The following is a 20,341-nucleotide window of genomic DNA, read 5'->3' as shown; positions in this document are numbered from 1 at the left end:
CCCACACCTCAAAGCTGAGAGCAGAACCCAGGAGTCCTGGCTCCCAGCCCCCTGCTCTAACCACTAGCCTCCCACAGATGGGGATAGAACCCAGCAGCCTGGACTCCCAGCTCTAACCACTCATCCCCCACACAACCTCCTGTGGATGGGGACTGGACCCAAGAGCCCTGACTCCCCAGCAACCTGCTTTAACCACTAGATCCCCACTCCCCATGGAACCTTCCCATTGAAGGGGACAGAACCCAGGAGTCCTGGCTCCCAGCTCTGTACCCCCCCCCCCGCCCGGGCATTCCCCGTTGCTAGGCACCCACTCCACATCCCCGGTGCTGCCCCTCTCCTGGGTCCTCTAGGACACCGTGTGCAAACGGGTCTCAGGCTGGCAACCTGCGTCGCCCTCCCCCTGCCAGGTCTCTGGGCTGCTTGTTCCCAGGCACCAGGCTGAACCAGCCCTTTCAGGCAGGGCCGGTGTCATGTTAGAACCTGCTGCCAGCACAATGTGTTACTCCAGCACTTACTGGGGTTCTCTTTGGCTGACCTGTCCGGACTGCTAGTCCGGGGGATCCAATTCTGATGGATGGGGACCATTCCCATCACAATGTGCTACCTCTCCCCATTCCCCATCCTCTACCTTTCCCCCTCTCCCCGTCCAGGGGTAGCAAGTTGTGACGGGTGGGGGCGCTCCCATCACAGTTCGGTACCATTGCGAAATCTGTAATTTCAGTCTGGACACAAGTAAAGAAGGGATTTTTGCCATTCGGAAAAGCATCCTACAGCGTTACACCTCAGGGCTGTTGTCTGTAAAACCCTGAAACTCTTTCTGTGGTAGGTCCCAGAGTTTCTATAGTAAACACACCGTTCATGCACACAAAACACCGGAGATGTGGAAAGCGCTGTAAACAGTGTTACCTCACCCACTTTGTCTCGCTAATATCCTGGGATTGACAGGGCTACAGCTACCCTGCGGGAAATGGCATTTGAAATAGTTATGAAAGCCTTTGCTTATGCTCAAATAAATTTGTTAGTCTCTAAGGTGCAACAAGTACTCCTGTTCTTTTTTTAAACACAAGTAATTTGGCAGGACATCTACCATAGAATAGCAGGGTTGGAAGGGACTTCAAGAGGTCATCTAGTCCAACCCCCTGCTCAAAGCAGGACTACTCCCCAGATAGATTTTTGCCCCAAATCCCTAAATGGCCCCCTCAAGGATTGAACTCACAATCCTGGGTTTAGCAGGCCAATGCTCAAACCATTGAGCTATCCCTCCCCCCAATTTTTATGATTGTTCCTAACAGTGGCAGGTTAGCCACTGGGCCAACGGGCCCCATGCCCAGGGACCCCAGCCAATTGGGGAAAGCGCCATGACCCGCTCCGCCCGCCCAGTGCTCCTGCCAGGGAACGAGACAAGCCCCCACGCCACGACCTCATTTCCCCGGCTGGAGCACCAGGCGGGGTAGGGGGACTGTGGGCGGAACGGGTGGGGAGGGACCCCCATGTGCTCTGGCCCAGGGCCCCACAAACCCCTAATCTGCCTCTGGTTCCTTGTACAGCCCCCCCCCCCCCGGGTCACTGTTACACATTTTGTACGCATTTTCAACACAATTTGCACTTCTGCCCATAATCATCTCCTCTGAGGGGATCGTCTGTGGAAACATTTGCTCAGTCTCCTGCATGCCCTGTAGGAAAAAAAGGGACCCCCCCTCTCGCCTCCAGTTTGGAGCAAGTGCCCCATGGCTACTAGCTCCACTTGGGGGGCACATGGCTCTGCTAACGGCTTCTTGGGGAGCGCAGCATCTGTGTCTTTGCTTCCCCTGCCCTTGCTGCTGTTCTAATCTCCCTTTGCTTTCCTTTGATCCGTTTCCTTTACCACCAACCCACAGAACAGGAGAAATCCTGCATCTTGGTAGGGGGGTCGACTAGATGACCCTTGTGGTCCCTTCTGACCCTATGGGTCTATGATTTTAAAGCTGGAACCTTTCTCTCCCCCCCGCCCCCCACCTTCTCACTTGAGAATCATTTACAAATTATTCCACCAGTGCTTAAAGTGTAAACCTCCGTCCGACAGCAAGCTGTCTGGAAATCTCTGCCATGGGGACACTTTGGGGTTCAACCTGGAGTGGGAAGGGGCTGTCGCTGCCATCCCGGACGCCAGGCTGAGGTCAGTGTGCTGTACACCAGGGGTTGGCATCTGGGCTCTGAACCAAAGCTCCCCAGAACAGGGCAGGCGGCGGCGGCACAACCCCTAACTGGTCTGGGCTGAACCCCAAATTATCACAGAGGGGTGTGTCTGAAGCCCCACCCCTCTCACAGAGTTTGGCACCTAAGTCCAGGCTGCAAGTCGCTTTGCCTAGCGATCCACAGATGGAAACCCCTCTCCTGGAGTTATGTTTTCCTGGGAGTTTCTTGTGAGAAAGAACTAGGCAAACGCCTAACTGCCCGCAGAACCGCCAACATCTATTGATTTAAATCAAATCCTGACAAACCTGGTTATTGCATTTCCCCCCTTGAGCTCTGAGGGGCTCAGGAATCAGGTGAGTAAACAGGGAGTTACCGGCCAGGTGATTTGCCTACAATGAAAACATCCTATACAGCTTCAGAAATAAATACAGAGCCAGTCTAGTTAAACGCCACACCGTTTCTGGATGTTTCTGGGCCAGATGATCAGCCCTGCGCTCTGCACGGGTGCTGAGGCAAGGCATCACAATGTTTTAGGTGAGCTGAAAATATTTTTGTGGCTCCGATCAGACTGTGTCTTCACACCTTTGTGGCTACCGCAGTGGTGGACTCCTTCCATCAGAATGGCAGAGAGGCGTAACAGACAATGCTGTGTTTGTCATAACTTGTGTTCTCCTGGGAGCACCTAGTTCGAAAAAGATACGGTTTATATCAGGAGTGTTTAGTGGGCAGGTAGAGGCTGAGATCGAAGAGGAAACTTTACAGTTAATGCACCATAAATGTGGGTCAATGGGTTAATTCTAATGGGACAAGAGTGCCCCCACTTTGCATGGCTTATAGAGGGGATTCCTGCCCAGCTAGATCAACACCCACTGCATGCACAGCAAAATCAGGCCTTCATTCTCCTGCTCATCAAAGATGTCCTGACCTGCGCCGGGCAGAGAGAAGGAGCGAGATCACCTTCCATTTTAACCTTACCGCATTTATTGACATTTTGTCAGGCCAAAATTGATACCTGTGAAATATTGTCAAGACTTTTCTAACAGGGCCACACTCCGGGAAGTTCAGAGGAGTGCCCCACTGCTTCGCTCCTTCTCATTAGACTTGGAAAAACCAAATGGGGGATACACCTGGACTATACAGGTGTTCAAGCCAGGTCAAAGGCAAGGTGTTTGGGGGAAGGGTTCCTGCATTCTCTTCTATGATTGCCCTGACTGCCACTGTCAAAACTAAGACCACTTTACTTCTGAACCAGCCTGGTTTAAGGTCCTGTAACTTACGTGCATTAACTTCACACCTGTAGTATCACACCGTGTAGATAAGCCCCTAATGAGGGAGGGGAGATAAGGGATATTGAGAGGGGAAAACCTCTGTTAATTCCTTCAGTTTCCAACCCTGATATTCTATGATTTCACATATAGTGCCTCTCTGTCATTCCTATCAATTTTTGTACCCTGGTATTACCAGGTCCCATTCATTATCATTGTTTCTCTGATGCCTATTATCTCAATAGCCTCATTTAATACCAGGCACTCAAGTTCACCCATCTTAATATTTACACTAATTGCATTTGTAGATGTAAGCAGAGTCAGGATGAGCTCTACCCTGACATCTGGTGGTGAATTATGGCGAGTGTGGAAAAGAACTCCAGGGGCTAATCTTGTTTGCATAGGCACACCCACTCGCCTGGCATGAAACAACAGCAACTGAAAGTGGTTACTTTGGCTGGTGTGGGATCCCCAGTTTCTCTGTTATTGGGGCAGGAAGAATAAAGTTTTGTTACCCTGATTCTGTGAATCAAGGCCAGTGGAACTGTTGTATGACAGAAGGACTGAGTGAGTCCTTCACCATTACCTAAGTAGCACTTGCTTGACAAGGGGCATGGGTTACAAAACCCAGTGAATGGAGAGAGGATGGGGACAGGTATTTGTACTTGATGGTATGGGCCCCCTCTGAGGGTTTGAAACACCAATTGCACCATCTCCTCTCTCCACTGTTGAATGTCAGAACTAACTTTGATTCCATTAGGAGTCTAGTTACAGGCTGCTGAGCTGAATTCACTTTGGGCCAATGGTGCACCAGCACTGGGGCTCTCCTACTATAAGAGCTAAAATCACAAGAGAGCTAAAGTTATTAAGAGCTGAGATCACTGAGTGCTGTGTTAACTAGTGGGGGAGCCTGAAGCTATATTGCTAAGCAGCTGGCGGAGCAATTTGTGGGGACGACTGGAGGAGCAGCGAGCGGTGTGGAGCCTTGTGGGGCCGGTTGGAGTGGCCCAAGGAACGGCGAGCAGAGCTGTTTGCGGGGACGGCTGGAACGGCTCACAGGTCGGTGAGCGGAGCGGAGCAGCTTGTAGAGCGGAGCAGTTCGTGGGATGGCAGGAAAGTGGACTGGCTCGTGGTGAAGGCTGCGGCGGAACCCCCACGGGGAAACAGACGGCTGGCCAGCCTCGGATCACGTAAGGTGCCCCTTAACACCCTGCGTGCCCCCCCCCTTTTACTCTGGGGCTGCACTGACCAGGGACAGAGACTTTGGGGGTTGTTGGACTTTTGGGACTTTGGGTGGTTGCTGGACCCAAGAGACTTTGGGGGTGTTGGACTTTGGGGACTCTGGGTGATTTTTGGGTTGCTGGATTCAAGAACCAAAGGGAAAGGACACAGCCCAATTTGCTGGGGTAGGTTTTGCTCATGGTTTGTGTTAGGAATCCTGTTTGTGGTGTTTTTCCAATTTTATGCTGATGTCGTTTACCTCATGTTATTAAACATTTTCTGCTACACTCAGACTCCGTGCTTGCGAGAGGGGAAGTATTGCCTCTTAGAGGTACCCAGGGGGTGGTATGTAATTGTCCCAGGTCACTGGGTGGGGGCTCGAGCCGGTTTTGCATTGCGTTATTGAAACGGAACCCCTAGATACAGAACCCGGCCCTTGTTGCTGCCAACTTAGATGGGCAGAAGGGTTACATATACTAGCATTTTTAAAATTTGTCAGTATTTAATTGTCTGCCTTCATGTGATGTAATTGAATGGCACTCTCTCATTTGACTGTTTCTTTTCAGTTCCTACCTGTACATTATCAACGTCTGTCCTCTGCTCTTTACTAGGATACACAGAATCCCCTTTAATAAATCCTCCCCTAAGGGACTCTCTGTCTGAACCATGTTTTCCTCCCGCACCGGTCGGCTTTCCCCAGCCCTTAGTTTAATTTGACATGCCAGCAATCTGGTTCTGTTTTGGTTTAGGTGAAGCCCATCCTTCCTGCATAGGCTCCTCCTTTTCCAAAAGGTTCCCCTGTTCCTAGTAAACCTAAAACCCTCCTCCCTACATCCACTGGGACCCTGCAGTTCTGCCTGTCAAACTGATCCTGTGCATGGAACTGGAAGCATTTCAGAGAAAGCTACCATGGAGGTCCTGGACTTTAATCTCTTTCCTACCAGCCTACAGTACTTTTGGCCTCTAGGACCTCTCTTCTACCTGTCTCTATGTCACTGGTACCTACATGTACCATGACCACAGGCTCCTCCCCAGCACGGCACATAAGTCTGTCTAAGTGTCTCGAGAGGCCTGCAACCTTTGCAGCCCGCAGGCAATTCACCATGCAGTTCTCCTGGTCATCGCAAACCCAGGTGTCTATATTTCTAATCATCAAATCCCTCAGTATTGTTGCCTGTATCTTCCTATTAACTGGGGTTCCGTCCCCCAGGGGGGTATCCTTAGGGTGAGAGGATATCATGACACCATCTGGAGGGAGGGTCCCAACGATGGGATCATTTCCCTCTGCTCCAGCACGATATTTCTCCTTCCCCAAGACTTTCATCTTCCTCAACAGCACAGGTGCTATCAGACTAGGAGTGGGACCGCTGTACTATGTCCTGAGAAGTCTCTCCTGTGTACCTCTCTGTCTCCCTTAGCTCCTCCAGTTCAACCACTCTGGTCTCAGGATCCTGTACTCAGTCTCTGAGGGCCATGAACTGCTTGCACCGAATGCACACATACACCACCTGCTCACAAGGCAGGTAATCGCATATGCTGCCTGCAGTGCAATAAACCGGATGCCCCCACGTTGCTGGACTTCTGCCTGCATTCTTTTTACTCTTGCAGGGGTTTTATGTTTGTTCGTTCGTTCTTTGGGTTTTTTGTGCTTGTGCTGGAGGAGGGGTGGTTATTGGCCTAAATTTAGAGAATGTTTGTTAGGTGTACCTGCCTCTTGTACTCCCTCTCTAAACTCCCGCGCAAAACTGCCCTGTTCGCTAGCTCCTTTGGTCACTTAGGAGCTGGCTTTGTACACCCCTGTTCTCCCTGAGTTAGCCCTGTGCCCTGGTCGAGGGATCCTAACGGGATGAGGGATCAAAGGATGGCAGGCTAGACGCTCATTAAGAAGCTTTCAGCCTTGCTTAGTAGACCACTAGGCTCAGCACACAGCCCCAAAACAGACCACACTATAAGCTTCAATCAAGCAGGTCGGTACACGGCAAGCAAGCAAGCACAGTAGTGCATATTACATATTTTGCATTTGCAAAACTGGTATTTGCATATTTTAGGCATTGTCAACCATTTTAGGTATATGGATACTTTGGGAGAGGTAACAACAGAAGTACGGAGCTCTTGTACCCTAAGGCTCAGAAACAAAAAGGCAAATTAAAAGAACCCCACGGGTATTTTTTTTTTTTAATTTCGTGCATCGCTCAGGACTTTTTAATCCTTATGGTTAAGAACATAAGAATGGCTGTCCTGGGTCAGACCAAAGGTCCATCTAGCCCAATATCCTGTCTTCCGACACTCATGGTCAATGCCAGGTGCAGGGGCGGCTCTAGGCACCAGCAAAGCAAGCACGTGCTTGGGGCAGCCCATTTGCAGGGGCGGCAGGGATCCAGCCTGGGAGCTGAGAACCAACAGGGGGCCCTGGGAGCTGTAGTTCCTTGGTTAGCTCCCTGCCTATAGAGCCAGCCCTGGAGCAGGGAAAGAACTACATTTCCCAGCATTCCCTTGGCCACTACCAACAGGAAAGAGGGGGAGGGAGTGGGGAAGCTGAGACCTCATGCTGCAGCCTGCTGTGAATGGAGAGCTGCACTGGGAAGGGCAGGGATACCATATTTTAACATTCAAAAAATAGGACACTCCACAGGGAGGGAGGGTAGCCCCACGCTGCCACCATCCACCCCCCACAGAAACCCCAACCCATCCAACCCCCCTGCTCCCTGTCCCCTGATCACCCGCTCCTGGGACCCCTGCCCCTAACTGCCCCCCAGGATCCCACCCCCTATCTAAGCCTCCCTTCTCCTTGTCCCCAACTGCCCCCTCCTGAGACCGCCCCAACTTCCCCCCTAGGATCCCACCCCCTACCTGTCCCCTGACATCCCCGGGACTCCCATGCCTATCCAACTGCTGCCTGTCCCCTGACTGCCCCCCCAACCCCTGACCCATCTAACCCCCCTTCTCCCTGCCCCTGACTGCCCCCCGAACCTCCGCCCCATCCAACCCTCCCTGTCCCTTGACTGCCCCCCCCCGAACCTCCGCCCCATCCAACCCCCCAGCCCCCTTACTGTGCCACTCGGACCAGCGTGTCTGGCTCCGCGCAGCGCCAGACACGCTGCTGCATACATGCTGCCGTGCTCCCCCGCAGAGCCACAGCCCCCCCCCCCCCCCCCCCCAGCACCTGCCTTCCAGATTTGAACACCTCAAAATTCAGGAGTGCTCAAGCTCAGTTTGGGCGGCTGTTACTTCATTTCTCCCAAATCAAATATACTGACCCACTGTAACTTGCTGTAGAAAAAGTAGGATAAAATTGAGCAAGAAATGCTTCCCAGTGGTTATTAGGACTGGAATTGCTATTTTCAACAGCCATTGCCTTGTTTGTTTGTTTGTTTGTTTGTTTGTTTGTTTGTTTGTTTAAAAGGAAGACAGTGATATTGCATTGGCAAATTCCCCATAGAAAGAAAGATTGGAACAAAAGAATAATAACGGCACCTCAACTTTTCCTCATTTATGGAGGACAGTCTTATAATATGCATCCAGATATCCTCCAATCACACAAGCTGAAAATTGTTCCACTTTACTGCAGTTCTGTAACCATATGGGAACCAATCCTGTCTGTGTTCTGTGCACATCTAAAATTCCTGCTGAACAACCTGCCGTGGGAGCGAGTTACCGGTGACCCAGGGCTGCGGCGGAAGGAGGGTGCGGGTGGGGGGGGGAGAGCCCAGGGCTGGGGCGGCAGGAGGTGTGTGGGGGGGGCAATGGTGGGGGGGAATGAGGGAGCCCAGAGCTGGGGCGGCAGGGGGTGTGGGTGGGTGGGGAGAGCCCAGGGTGGGGGCAACAGGGGGGTGCGGCGAGGAGCCCAGGGCTGGGACTGGGGGCAGCCAAAATTTTTTTTGCTTGGGGCGGCAAAAAACCTAGAGCCGGTCCTGGCCAGGTGCCCCAGAGGGAATGAACAGAGCAGGTAATCATCAAGTGATCCATCCCCTGTCACCCATTCCCAGCTTCTGGCAAACAGGGGTTGTATATGTATATGAAGTAAACATTACACTAGAAATGTGAAGGTTGTCATACAAGTATAGTGACCTCAGGTCCAGATTTTTAAAGGTATTTGGGCAACTAGCTGGATTTTCAAAAGCATCGGAGTGCTTTCAACCTTTAAAAAATTGCCTTTAATGCCTATTTGGGCAACACGTTCTACACAAAAGGAGTAACATGGGAAAGAGCATGAAGGTGCTGGATAGGGAGGCTAAATAACAGTTGACAAAGGCCACCCCCATTGGCGGATGAAAGGAAATGGAAGACGTTTTCACACCAACCCAGGAAATCAGTCAATCAGCCTCAAAGCCACATGATCCCAAAAAATAAACATGTGTATATAAAAAAAGATCAAAATGTTGGAGTTTAAAACTAACAGGAAAGCGCTATGCCACAGCGAGATGCAATTGCTGAAGCTACTCGCAACTTCATATTTTCAATGATTAGTTGCGCAGTGGTGCAGTGACAGCCATCTGCACAATGTTAACGAAGGCGAAGGACGACGTGCTAAGAGTAATAAAAATAACATTTTAAGAAGTAAATGATTTAAAAGGGTGAAACTCCATTTGAGTGGCTGATGAGAAACATTCAGGCAACCAGTGACACTCAGGCCTCAGTGGTTCAGGAGGCAAATTAGCGCTCAGCATTATATATATATATATATATATATATATATAATTCTCACAGCAAAACGACTGACCAATTGGTTAATAACATAGTAAAAGCATCCTGACTGGTTAATAACTTAGCCTGGTTAATAATTAAATCACGCCGTGTTTTAATATCAGGTGCTGCCAAGAGCCGGGGGAAGCAACATTAAGGCGCCACTCCGGAGGATCAGCGGAGATAGCCGTTCAGACAAATGGATGGACCGCTGTGGGGCTTTCTGCCCGCCTATAAACTCATAGGGATTCTTTTCAACACCAGCATTTAGAACCATTATAATGTTCGGAGGCGGGATTAGGGGAAATAGTTCAGGGAATCCAGCTGTCTGGGGCAGCTCAGGGCCTGGGCTCAGCCAGGGAAGAGGGGTCTCGTCTGGATGCCCTGAGCCTGGGAAGTGGGTGCGGAAGCCCCTCTGCCCCACCCCTATTTTTGCAGCCACTGCAGGGGGCTCACCCCAGCTGGGTCAGGGCCCCCCCCCCCGCACTCTGGGCAGTGAGTGGCGTGACAGCGCACGAGGATTCCCTGCAGGGTCCTGCTGTGGCCGCAGGCCGGATTTTTAAAGCGATTTCGGCCACTAGGGGGATTTTCAAAGGCCTCTAGCGGCGCTTGTCCTCGGCGGGCCCCTGCCCCGAGAGCCGGGCGGGGAATCCGGCTGCGCTCAGCGCCGCCAGCGGCCTGGGGGCTGCCCCTCTCCCAGCTGCTGCAGCAGCCCCGGGGCGGGCGGAGCCGCAGAGCGCGTCGGGCAGCGGAAGGTGACCCGGCCCCGGCCGTTGCCAAGCCGCGCGGCGGGTTGCTAGGGGCGGGCCCCTGCAGCGGGGGCGGCCTGGGAAAGCGAGAGCGGGTCGGGCCCGAGCTGCCGCTGACACCTTCACTGCTCGTACGGGGGGCGTGTCTGTTCTGGGGAGGGGAGATGTGTGGGTGTGTTTGTGGTGGGGTGTGCACGCGGGTGTAGGGGAGCTGTGTGGGTGGGTGCATGGGGGGAGGATGCACGCGGGCGTAGGGGGGTGGGGAGCTGTGTGGGTGGGTGCATGGGGGGAGGGTGCATGCGGGCATAGGGGGGTGGGGAGCTGTGTCGGTGGGTGCATGGGGGGAGGGTGCATGCGGGTGTAGGGGGGTGGGGAGCTGTGTGGGTGGGTGCATGGGGGGAGGGTGCATGCGGGCGTAGGGGGGTGGGGAGCTGTGTGGGTGAGTGCATGGGGGGAGGGTGCATGCGGGTGTAGGGGGGTGGGGAGCTGTGTGGGTGAGTGCATGGGGGGAGGGTGCATGCGGGTGTAGGGGGGTGGGGAGCTGTGTGGGTGAGTGCATGGGGGGAGGGGTGCATGCGGGTGTAGGGGGGTGGGGAGCTGTGTGAGTGGGTGCATGGGGGAGGGTGCATGCGGGTGTAGGGGGGTGGGGAGCTGTGTGGGTGGGTGCATGGGGGGAGGGTGCATGCGGGCGTAGGGGGGTGGGGAGCTGTGTGGGTGGGTGCATGGGGGGAGGGTGCATGCGGGTGTAGGGGGGTGGGGAGCTGTGTGGGTGGGTGCATGGGGGGAGGGTGCATGCGGGTGTAGGGGGGTGGGGAGCTGTGTGGGTGAGTGCATGGGGGGAGGGGTGCATGCGGGTGTAGGGGGGTGGGGAGCTGTGTGGGTGGGTGCATGGGGGGAGGGTGCATGCGGGTGTAGGGGGGTGGGGAGCTGTGTGGGTGGGTGCATGGGGGGAGGGTGCATGTGGGTGTAGGGGGGTGGGGAGCTGTGTGGGTGGGTGCATGGGGGGAGGATGCACGCGGGCGTAGGGGGGTGGGGAGCTGTGTGGGTGGGTGCATGGGGGGAGGGTGCATGCGGGCATAGGGGGGTGGGGAGCTGTGTCGGTGGGTGCATGGGGGGAGGGTGCATGCGGGTGTAGGGGGGTGGGGAGCTGTGTGGGTGGGTGCATGGGGGGAGGGTGCATGCGGGCGTAGGGGGGTGGGGAGCTGTGTGGGTGAGTGCATGGGGGGAGGGTGCATGCGGGTGTAGGGGGGTGGGGAGCTGTGTGGGTGAGTGCATGGGGGGAGGGTGCATGCGGGTGTAGGGGGGTGGGGAGCTGTGTGGGTGAGTGCATGGGGGGAGGGGTGCATGCGGGTGTAGGGGGGTGGGGAGCTGTGTGAGTGGGTGCATGGGGGAGGGTGCATGCGGGTGTAGGGGGGTGGGGAGCTGTGTGGGTGGGTGCATGGGGGGAGGGTGCATGCGGGCGTAGGGGGGTGGGGAGCTGTGTGGGTGGGTGCATGGGGGGAGGGTGCATGCGGGTGTAGGGGGGTGGGGAGCTGTGTGGGTGGGTGCATGGGGGGAGGGTGCATGCGGGTGTAGGGGGGTGGGGAGCTGTGTGGGTGAGTGCATGGGGGGAGGGGTGCATGCGGGTGTAGGGGGGTGGGGAGCTGTGTGGGTGGGTGCATGGGGGGAGGGTGCATGCGGGTGTAGGGGGGTGGGGAGCTGTGTGGGTGGGTGCATGGGGGGAGGGTGCATGTGGGTGTAGGGGGGTGGGGAGCTGTGTGAGTGGGTGCATGGGGGGAGGATGCATGCGGGTGTAGGGGGGTGGGGAGCTGTGTGGGTTGGTGCATGGGGGGAGGGTGCATGCGGGTTTAGGGGGGTGGGGAGCTGTGTGGGTGGGTGCATGGGGGAGGATGCATGCGGGTGTAGGAGGGTGGGGAGCTGTGTGGGTGGGTGCATGGGGGAAGGTGTGCATGCGGGTGTAGGGGGGTGAGGAGCTGTGTGGGTGGGTGCATGTGGGAGGGTGCATGCGGGTGTAGGGGGGTTGGATGGGATTGGAGTGTGTGGGGGTGCATGCGGGTGGGGTGGGGAGGAGTGTGTGTGGGTGCACGGGGAGGGGAGGTGTGCATGTGGGTGTGGGGGATGTGGGTGCATGGGGGTGGGGAGGGGTGCATGCGGGTTGGGTGGGGAGGAATGCGTGTGGGTGCATGGGGGTTGGGTGGGGAGGTGTGCGTGCAGGTGCATGGGGAGGGGAGGTGTGCATGTGGGTGTGGGGGGTGCGGGTGCATGGGGGTGGGGAGGGGAGCTGTGCAGGTGGATGCATGGGGGAGGTGTGCAGCATGCTGGTGCATGGGGGTTGGGTGGGGAGGAGTGCACAAGATGGGGTGATGCACAAGTGTGTCTGGTAGGGTGGAGCTCTGACTGCAGGGGCAGGTGCGATCTGGGTCAGGACAGTTCTCCAAAATTGGCCTTCCCAGCAGCACCCATTGCAACGAGCGCGATTTTAGGTGTCTCATAGGGACTCACAGGGCAAAACCCATCCACACCAGAGGGAGAGTTTAAAACCTGCCTCCAAATTCCTATAGCGTGAGGGAGCCTTTATCTGAGATACTGCAGGGATGGGCGAGAGAGAATCGCCATGAGCTCTTAGCAATGTAGTGCCTATGACACACAGTTGACCCATTGTGATTCCATCCAGCAGAGGGCGATGCTGAACATGTACAATGTACACAGTACAGTACTGACAGCCCCTCTGTAGAGAGATGAGAGGTGACTTGTCTGACATCACCCAGCAGGCGAGGGCAGAGCTGGGAACAGGACCCAGGAGTCCCTACTGCCAGACCCGCTCACTAACCCCATTGCTTCCTTTACAGGCGAATCCTTTCGCTGCTGGCACTTTGCCCCTGCGGGTGGAAGCCGGCACGATGGCCACGGCCAGCAGCTGGGCGTGGAAGCCCATCGCACGGGACGCCCTGCTTGCACGCGCCTACCACTCATGCGACGTGGTGCGAGGGAAGCTGCTGCTCTTCGGGGGGCTGAAATTGGGCAAGCCCAAGGAGCCCCCACTGGGGGACTTGGTGGCCTTTGACCCCACCCTGCTGACGGCTGAGACAGTGGGCCCCGACGGCGGGTACCAGCGCAGCCACCACGACACGGCGGTGCTGGCCGACCACTGGCTGTGCGTGGTGGGGGGCTGGGACGGCGCCCACAGGGTCTCGGCCGTGTGCTGCTGGGACACCGAGCGGGGACAGTGGGAGCGCTGGGCCGAGGGGCCCTCCAACGACCCCCCCGTGGGGCTCAGCAGCCACACCTGTACCAAGGTGTCGGAGCATGAGTTGCGGGTGGTGGGCAGGGAGGGCGGGCTTCGCACCCAGCGGCGCTTCGCCAGCATCTACACCCTGCGCGTCAACCCCGCCACCAAGACCTACTGGTAGGTCCCTTCCTCCCCGACTGGGCTCTGTGGATGGGCCCCCCCACCACACTGAGAGAGGCGCACATGGGGGCGGCTGGGCCGAGTTGCTCACCCCCCTGCAGGGTGGCATCTGATTGAAACTGGGTAGCGGGTTTGAATTTGGACGCACCCCTTAGAGGGATTCACCTGTGGGAACCCCAGAGCCCTGGGCTGTCCCCCTGAGATCCAGGCTATGGGGGAAGGGGCCATCGGGTCTGTGCCCAGCACTGGGGAGGACTGTGCCCTAGAAATGGCCATTGCCGTACCCACTGGGCATGAGATCTGGATTATCAACTCCCCGATGCCCAGGAGAGTTGGGATCCAGGGTTTTGGTTCGGCCCATATGGATTCCACACCCCCAAATTTAAGGTGCTCAGGTCCTAGGGCCCCATGTACTGGGATGCTCCCCTAACTTCCCACCCCTGGGCACTGTGAGTGGGCTGGTTGGCCCATGCCAAGCACCCGTAATGCCTCTCTGTGCTCTAGGTACAAGGAGGAGGAATCGCGGACAGCCTCTCGGGCCGGACACTCGGCCATGCTGCTCCGTGACGCAGGTGGCTACCAGCTGGTGGTGTTCGGGGGCCGTGACTCCTCCGACTGCGAGGTGGCCGGGCGCTGGGACAAGGGGAAAATCCACGTGAGTGTCTGGCTCTGGACTGTCACTTCCCCAGAATGAGCCCTTTGCTCCTGCCCCACTCCCCTCAGAGCCCCCTGGTGGAAGAGGCCAGGGCTGGAGTACAGTAGCAGGCAAATCCACAAACTGACCCTCCTTCTTCCCTTTCCTTCCTCCTAGGTAGAGTCCATCCATGCCCCCAAGCTGACAGAGCAGCTCTCCCGTCTGGTTGGCTCCGAGAATGGCTCACGGCAGGCTCCGAAAGGCCTGAGGCACCAATCCTGCACGGTGGTGGGTCCCTTTGCGGTGGCTTTTGGTGGGGAGACCCTAACGAAGGGGCGAGACACCGTCTGTAATGATCTCTATGTCTACGATACAAGTAAGAGAGGAGAGCACAGGCGTGCGCGTGTGTGTATGTACTACTGCCCTCCACTGGGTGGAATCAGAACGGCTGAGTCCGTGTGTCACAGCCCCCGTACTGCACAGAGCTAATGGGGAGTCTCCTTTAGCTCAGGTGTCAGGTGTTCATACTGGAGACAGGAATCCTAGTGTCACATCACTACACCCATGGGGGCAACCTTTATGTCCCCGCAGAGCTCCCCGCCCCTCTAGCCTCCCTCTAGCCACTTTCTCCTTGATGCTGAAGTGCAGCCTCTACAAACTACAGTTCCTAGCATGCATCACTCCATCCTGCTCGCCATTGTGCATTGCCTCTTGGGAGCTGTAGTTTCCACAGGCTGCCCCTGGGGAGTGAAGATGAACCTGACCGCTCAGGCTGTCCTCGCCTGTCAGTCGGGGCGGATCTTGCAATCCGGTCGAGCTGGCGATCCAGACCTGGGCTGGGCATAGTGTGCAGCCTCCGTTCTCCGCCAGCCTTTCCCAGCCATGGAATGACACAAGGGGAGGATTTCAGAGCTTGGCATTCGCTGATTTGGGTCTGGGTTCCAGTGTTGCCACCTCTCACGATGTTATTGCGCGTCTTGCAAGATCTGGTGCTTTTCTCAAAGCCCCGGCTCCTGGAATCATGAGATTAGAGGCGAAACACACCTCTGACCTTGTAAAAAAGTCAGTCTCTAGCCCTCCCAGCTGCAGAGACAAGTGTGTAAACGTGTGACCCCTGAAAGCCTAACAGTGAATAGGAAGAACCCAAATTGTATTAGGGTTTTTTTTTTTTTTTGAATGTCCTGATTTTGGGGCCTGGCTTGGGATTTTTGAATGGTCAGGGCTGGAGTCCTACTTCTTTACGCTAATGCCCTGTTCACCACGCATTGCCGGGGCCCCGAGTGTGACCGAGAATTGTGGTCTTCCTGTGCGAATCACGAACTCCAGGCTGGTTATGCAGCTAACTGACTCCATCACCTCAAATGTCACAAACCCAGCCAGGAGTGGAAGAATGGCCTGGAAGGAAGGCTGGCCCAGTGGCTAGTGGGCTAGCCGGGGCCCTAGGAAACCTTGAATCAGTCCCCGTTTGCCACAGATGCCCTGGGGGACCTTGAGCAAGTCACAGGGGCCTAGATTCACAAAGGTACTTTTAGGCACGTAGACAAGCCCACGGGCACATGCTGCGATTCCCAAAGCCACCGCTTGCCCCCAGGGTCCCTACATGCCCAATGGGGAGAGTCATCTTGGACTGTCATCCGCAAAAGCCAGCCGGCTAGGAGTTAGGCACCTAGGCTAGCCAATGGGAGATCCTGACAAGAGGGGTGTGTCTTAAGCCCCACACCGCGATCCACAGCCAGGACCCCTCTTTGGAAGTCAGCACCTTCAGCTCCTTGTGGCAAGGGGATGCGGCAGACCCCTCCCTTATACCTCTCAGCCCAGCAGTCAGGCAATGTGGGAGACCCCAGTTCACGTCCCCCCTCCGCCCGATACGGGAAGGGATTGGAAGAGCAGTCTTGCACCTCTCAGATTTGCATCCCAAACCGTTGGGTTACGAGCTATTCTGATGGGGGGCTCCCTCCACCTCTCCTGTTGGACCTGTTCATTGTGAGTTGGTGTAACGATGCTGGCTTTGGTGGGACACTTCTGAGAGTGTCAATTCAGGATAAATTGCTCAAAGCAGGGCAGTTACAGCCCAAGGCAAACCAAACCAGCCAGACCGAGAAGACTTTGGTTTTACCCCACTGGCTAACCATAAGTCACACAAGCAATTCCCTTAGACACTCCAGTTTCCCAGTATCACCACCAGTGCCACTCGTTATGGGGACAAAAGGTTATGAAAACCAATACCCCAGTAAAAGAAAAAAGGTTCTCCCGATCCCGAAGGACCAAGCCCCAGGTCAATATACAAATCAGATCTTACCCACAAATCACACTGTTGCCAATCCTTTAGAATCTAAAAGTTTATTCATAAAAGGAAAAAGATATAGATGAGAGCTAGAATTGGTTAAATAGAATCAATTACATAGAGTAATGGCAAAGTTCTTGGTTCAGGCTTGTAGCAGTGATGGAATAAACTACAGGTTCAAATCAAGTCTCTGGAGTACAGCCACAGCTGGGATGGGTCATTCAGTCCTTTGTTCAGAGCTTCGGTTTGTAGCAAAGTCCCTCCAGAGGTCAGAAGCAGGATTGAAGACCAGATGGAAATAAGGTAGCTGTCTATTATAGTGTCTTCCAGGTGTAAGGACACCTCTTTGTTCTTACTGTGGAAAATTACAGCAAAATGGAGTTTGGAGTCACCTGGGCAAGTCACATGTCCATGCATGACTCCGTTCTTTACAGGTGGCAGCCATTGCTTACATGCTATCTTGAAAGTTCCCAGGAAGACTTCTTATGTGGATTGGAGTCTCCCAAGGGTCATTGTCCATTAAGTGTTTCTTGATTGGGCACTTAATTTGCAAATTCCTTTCTCAAGAAGCTGACCAAATGCTTTTACTAAGGCTACTTCAGAATCAAAACACATTGATACACAAGTACATAGCCAATATTCATAACTTCAACTACAAAAAGGATACACACATACAGATAGCATAATCATAACCAGCAAACCATAACCTTTCCCTAGACACCTTACATGACAACCTTTGTACAATATTTGCTGCAAATATATAACAGTGGTTGTACCAGTGATCTATACGGTCATAGGTTATATTAATAATGTCACAGTTGGACCACAGAGAGAAAGTAGAAGCATGAGGATGGCTGTGTAGCCTGGTGGTTCGAGCACTCACCCAGGACGGGGGGATCCAGTCCCCTGCTCCACTGACTCTTTAGTTATCAGAAGTGCACCAGCCACACCAGGAGAGATTGACGAGCCCTATCTCAGACTGTCCCATAACCCAGTGGTTAAGGTACTCGCCTGAGAGGTGGCAGATCCCTGTTCAAATCCCTTCCTTTACTGGGGGAGGAGGGACTTGAGCCAGGGGTCACTCACGCTCCAGGTGAGCATCCTAACCACTGGGCTAAGAGTTTTAAGTGGGGGGAAGGGGTGTCTTGCTCTTCCAACCCCCCCCCCCCCAGCTGCTGTGTGCGAACTCACCTCCAGGGCCCCCTCTGGTAGGCGGCCTCGGAGCACGCCTGCCGGATCAGATCCTGCTTGCGAGGTAGGCGGCTTGACGTCTGTCTTCCCCGGTTCATGAATCGCTGCGGGGCTCAGATGGGAGATGGGCGTCTGCGCAACTACAGGGGTCAGCAATGCCTGTACCCAGAGGCAGGAACGCAGACGCCGAGAGAAATTTTGCCTGCAAATATGTCGGTGGCAAGCATAGTCGCCTACGGGGCCAGGGGGAATTTGGTGATTCGCAGTGGAGCCTTAAACTGGGATTTAGGTGCCTAAATACAGATTTAGGTGCCTAAGTCTGGGGTTTAGGCACTTTTGTGAATCTCAAGGCTATAGTCCCTCCATTCCTCACCTGTACAATGGGAGTAACAGCCCTGCCCTGCCTCCTGGGGGTGTTCTGAGGATAAATACATCAAACATTGGGGGGGTGCTCAGACATACGGGGACGGGGCCAGATAACAAGAGCTTCAGAGAGCTAGAGCAGAGCCAAACGTGCCTCAAAACACACACAGTTAAATAAAACGTTAATATTTTTCCTGCAGTCAATAAAGGCTTATTTTGTGTAGGGTTTCAATAAAAGCCAATTTCTCTTGCTAATAACCAATGAAAGTCTCCCTTGCCCTCCCTGGAAGCTGCTGCTGGTCATTTTCATAAGGCAGCATCTTTAAAAAAGAAAAAAGGAAATACTTTCCATTGCAATGTTATCATTCCCCTGTGGAACTCGCTGCAGTGGAGGCAAATTGATTAGTGAGGATTACAAAGAAGGGATTGTAACATTGATACAGCTGAAGACAGCCCCTGCGGTCACAGTAGCCAGGAGAAACTTCTAAGGGTTTTCAGTCCTCATGCTTCAGGGCATGAGCTGGTTGGCGGTCAGGAAGGAATGTATTGCATGGCACAGGTGTGGTTTGTTTGGCAAGGGGAGGGTCCTGGTCATTAATATCTGCCTCTGTAGCTTTTGACACTGGTCGCTGTCAACAACGGGAGACTAGACAAGATGGGCCAGCTGGAGGAAGCAGGGTACTAGTCCCTGCTGCATGGTGCCTCTGATCATTTGAACTGTAACCGCTCTCCTATGAAAAGAGCTATCATCCCCATTTCACTGATGGAGAAACTGAGGCACGAGAAGGTCACCCAGGGCAGGGCTGCTGTTAGTCCTGGTTCCCACTCCTCCCTAAATCCCATTCTCCCCCTGTTTTTTATTTAAATCCTGGAGGAGTCCCAAGCCCATATCTGTTCTGTATGAGCTGTCATCTTCGATGTGCAGTAGCTGTGACCTGGAGAGCGGCCTGGGAGCTAACACAGCAAGAGGGGCGGAGGGAGCTGGGCATTGACTTTGGCCCGGCCAAAGCTGCTCCTTTCCTATTGTGTTTTCCAGGATGCTCGCCACCGAGCTGGTTCCGCTTCCCCTGCTCAGATCGGGGCCAGAAGAGAGTCGGGCACCGCACGTGCCTTTGGAACGACAAGCTCTATCTTGTGGGGGGCTTTGGCCCAGATGGGAAGACCCCCTGCCCTGAGATCTGTGTCTTAGAGATCCCCTAGTGGGGAAGAGGAGAGAGATGAGGATGTCCCCCTCCTCGCTGGCGCCCTCCCCACCCTTTCCCTGGCAATCGTGCCGCTCCTGCAATCAACCTTGAGAGCCAGCTCTGTGTATATGTAATAAAAGTGCCCCTTGTTGGCCCAGCTCCCCCTCCTCTTCGCAGGGAGCTGCACGCTGGCATCAGGGATTTAACTCAAACACAGAGAGAGATTGGGGAGAAAAAGTTTCTTTGTTAAAGAGTCAGACACCCCCCCACCCCCCCCCCGCCGGTCTCTAGGAACACGCAGTCGGCTCTCTACAGCCTCCAGCACAGCCAGGAGAGGCCAGGTGTGGTGGTGCTGACATGTCGCAGGGGGAAAAGAAACCAAACATGGCTGAATAGGGCAGGTCCTGGTGATCTGCCGAGAGCGGGGGAAGGGCAGGGAGCTGTTCTCTTCCCCCACGGATCACCGTTAAAATAAAGCCTTCCACCCTCTCGAGAATTCATCAGAGGAAATGACTGGCCGGCCCGGCCCTTGTCCGAGGCAGGGCCGAGAAACAACCTGGTGCTAGACAGCCTCGCTCCCCTAGTTCGTGTGTGAAATGAGGAAAGCGAACGGGCGAGTGCCTGCACCAGCAGCCCCAGGAAGGCGGCTGCACCCTCCAGCACCCAGACTGGTTTCTCTGAGGTTTCAAGCCGCGCTGTCGGCAGATCGCTTAGTACGACCAGCCCGGCCCTCAGCTCATGCCAGGAGAAAGGACCTTGGCTTCCATACAGCTCTCACGGCACCACAGCCAGAAACTTTCCCACATTCGTATGCCAAGTGAGCGCCTTGTAAAATTAAAGAGTCCTCTGCTGAGACAAGTCCCTGGCCAAAGGACTTGGCATTAATCACCTCCTAAAAATAACTCGGGCCCGTGTTTGCTTCCCCCTTCAGCGCATGATATGATGGGACATCACAGCCTCTCGGACTCTTCTGCCAGCCACGTGGTCCTGCAGATGTACCCCACCCTATGGGGGGCCATATGTGCCCACCGCTTCCCTTGGGGGGCACACTCAGTAAAGGGCCAGGGATGGGCTGGTCTCGTTTCTGCCCCTCCCAGAAGGTCAGAGCTGAGGCACGGGGGTTGGGGCGTGAAGGGCAGCTTGACGTTGCCTCCTCCGGATGCTGTAGAGGAGCAAAGAGAAC

General features: G+C 55.0%; 1 protein-coding gene across 1 annotated transcript; it reads left to right on the top strand.

Moving 5' to 3' along the window:
• Positions 1-12,831: 12,831 nt before the first annotated feature.
• On the top strand, positions 12,832-19,174 carry KLHDC9 (kelch domain containing 9). Its single transcript, XM_065420558.1, has 4 exons — positions 12,832-13,499; positions 14,007-14,157; positions 14,314-14,512; positions 19,011-19,174. The coding sequence occupies exons 1-4, from the start codon at positions 12,832-12,834 to the stop codon at positions 19,172-19,174; spliced, it is 1,182 nt and encodes a 393-aa protein (XP_065276630.1).
• The last annotated feature ends 1,167 nt before the right edge of the window (positions 19,175-20,341 follow it).

The sequence above is a fragment of the Emys orbicularis genome, chromosome 20, assembly GCF_028017835.1.
Source record: "Emys orbicularis isolate rEmyOrb1 chromosome 20, rEmyOrb1.hap1, whole genome shotgun sequence".
Lineage (NCBI taxonomy): Eukaryota > Metazoa > Chordata > Testudines > Emydidae > Emys > Emys orbicularis.
The sequence above is the reverse complement of the archived record's forward strand: the minus strand, read 5'-3'. Positions and strand labels throughout refer to the sequence as shown.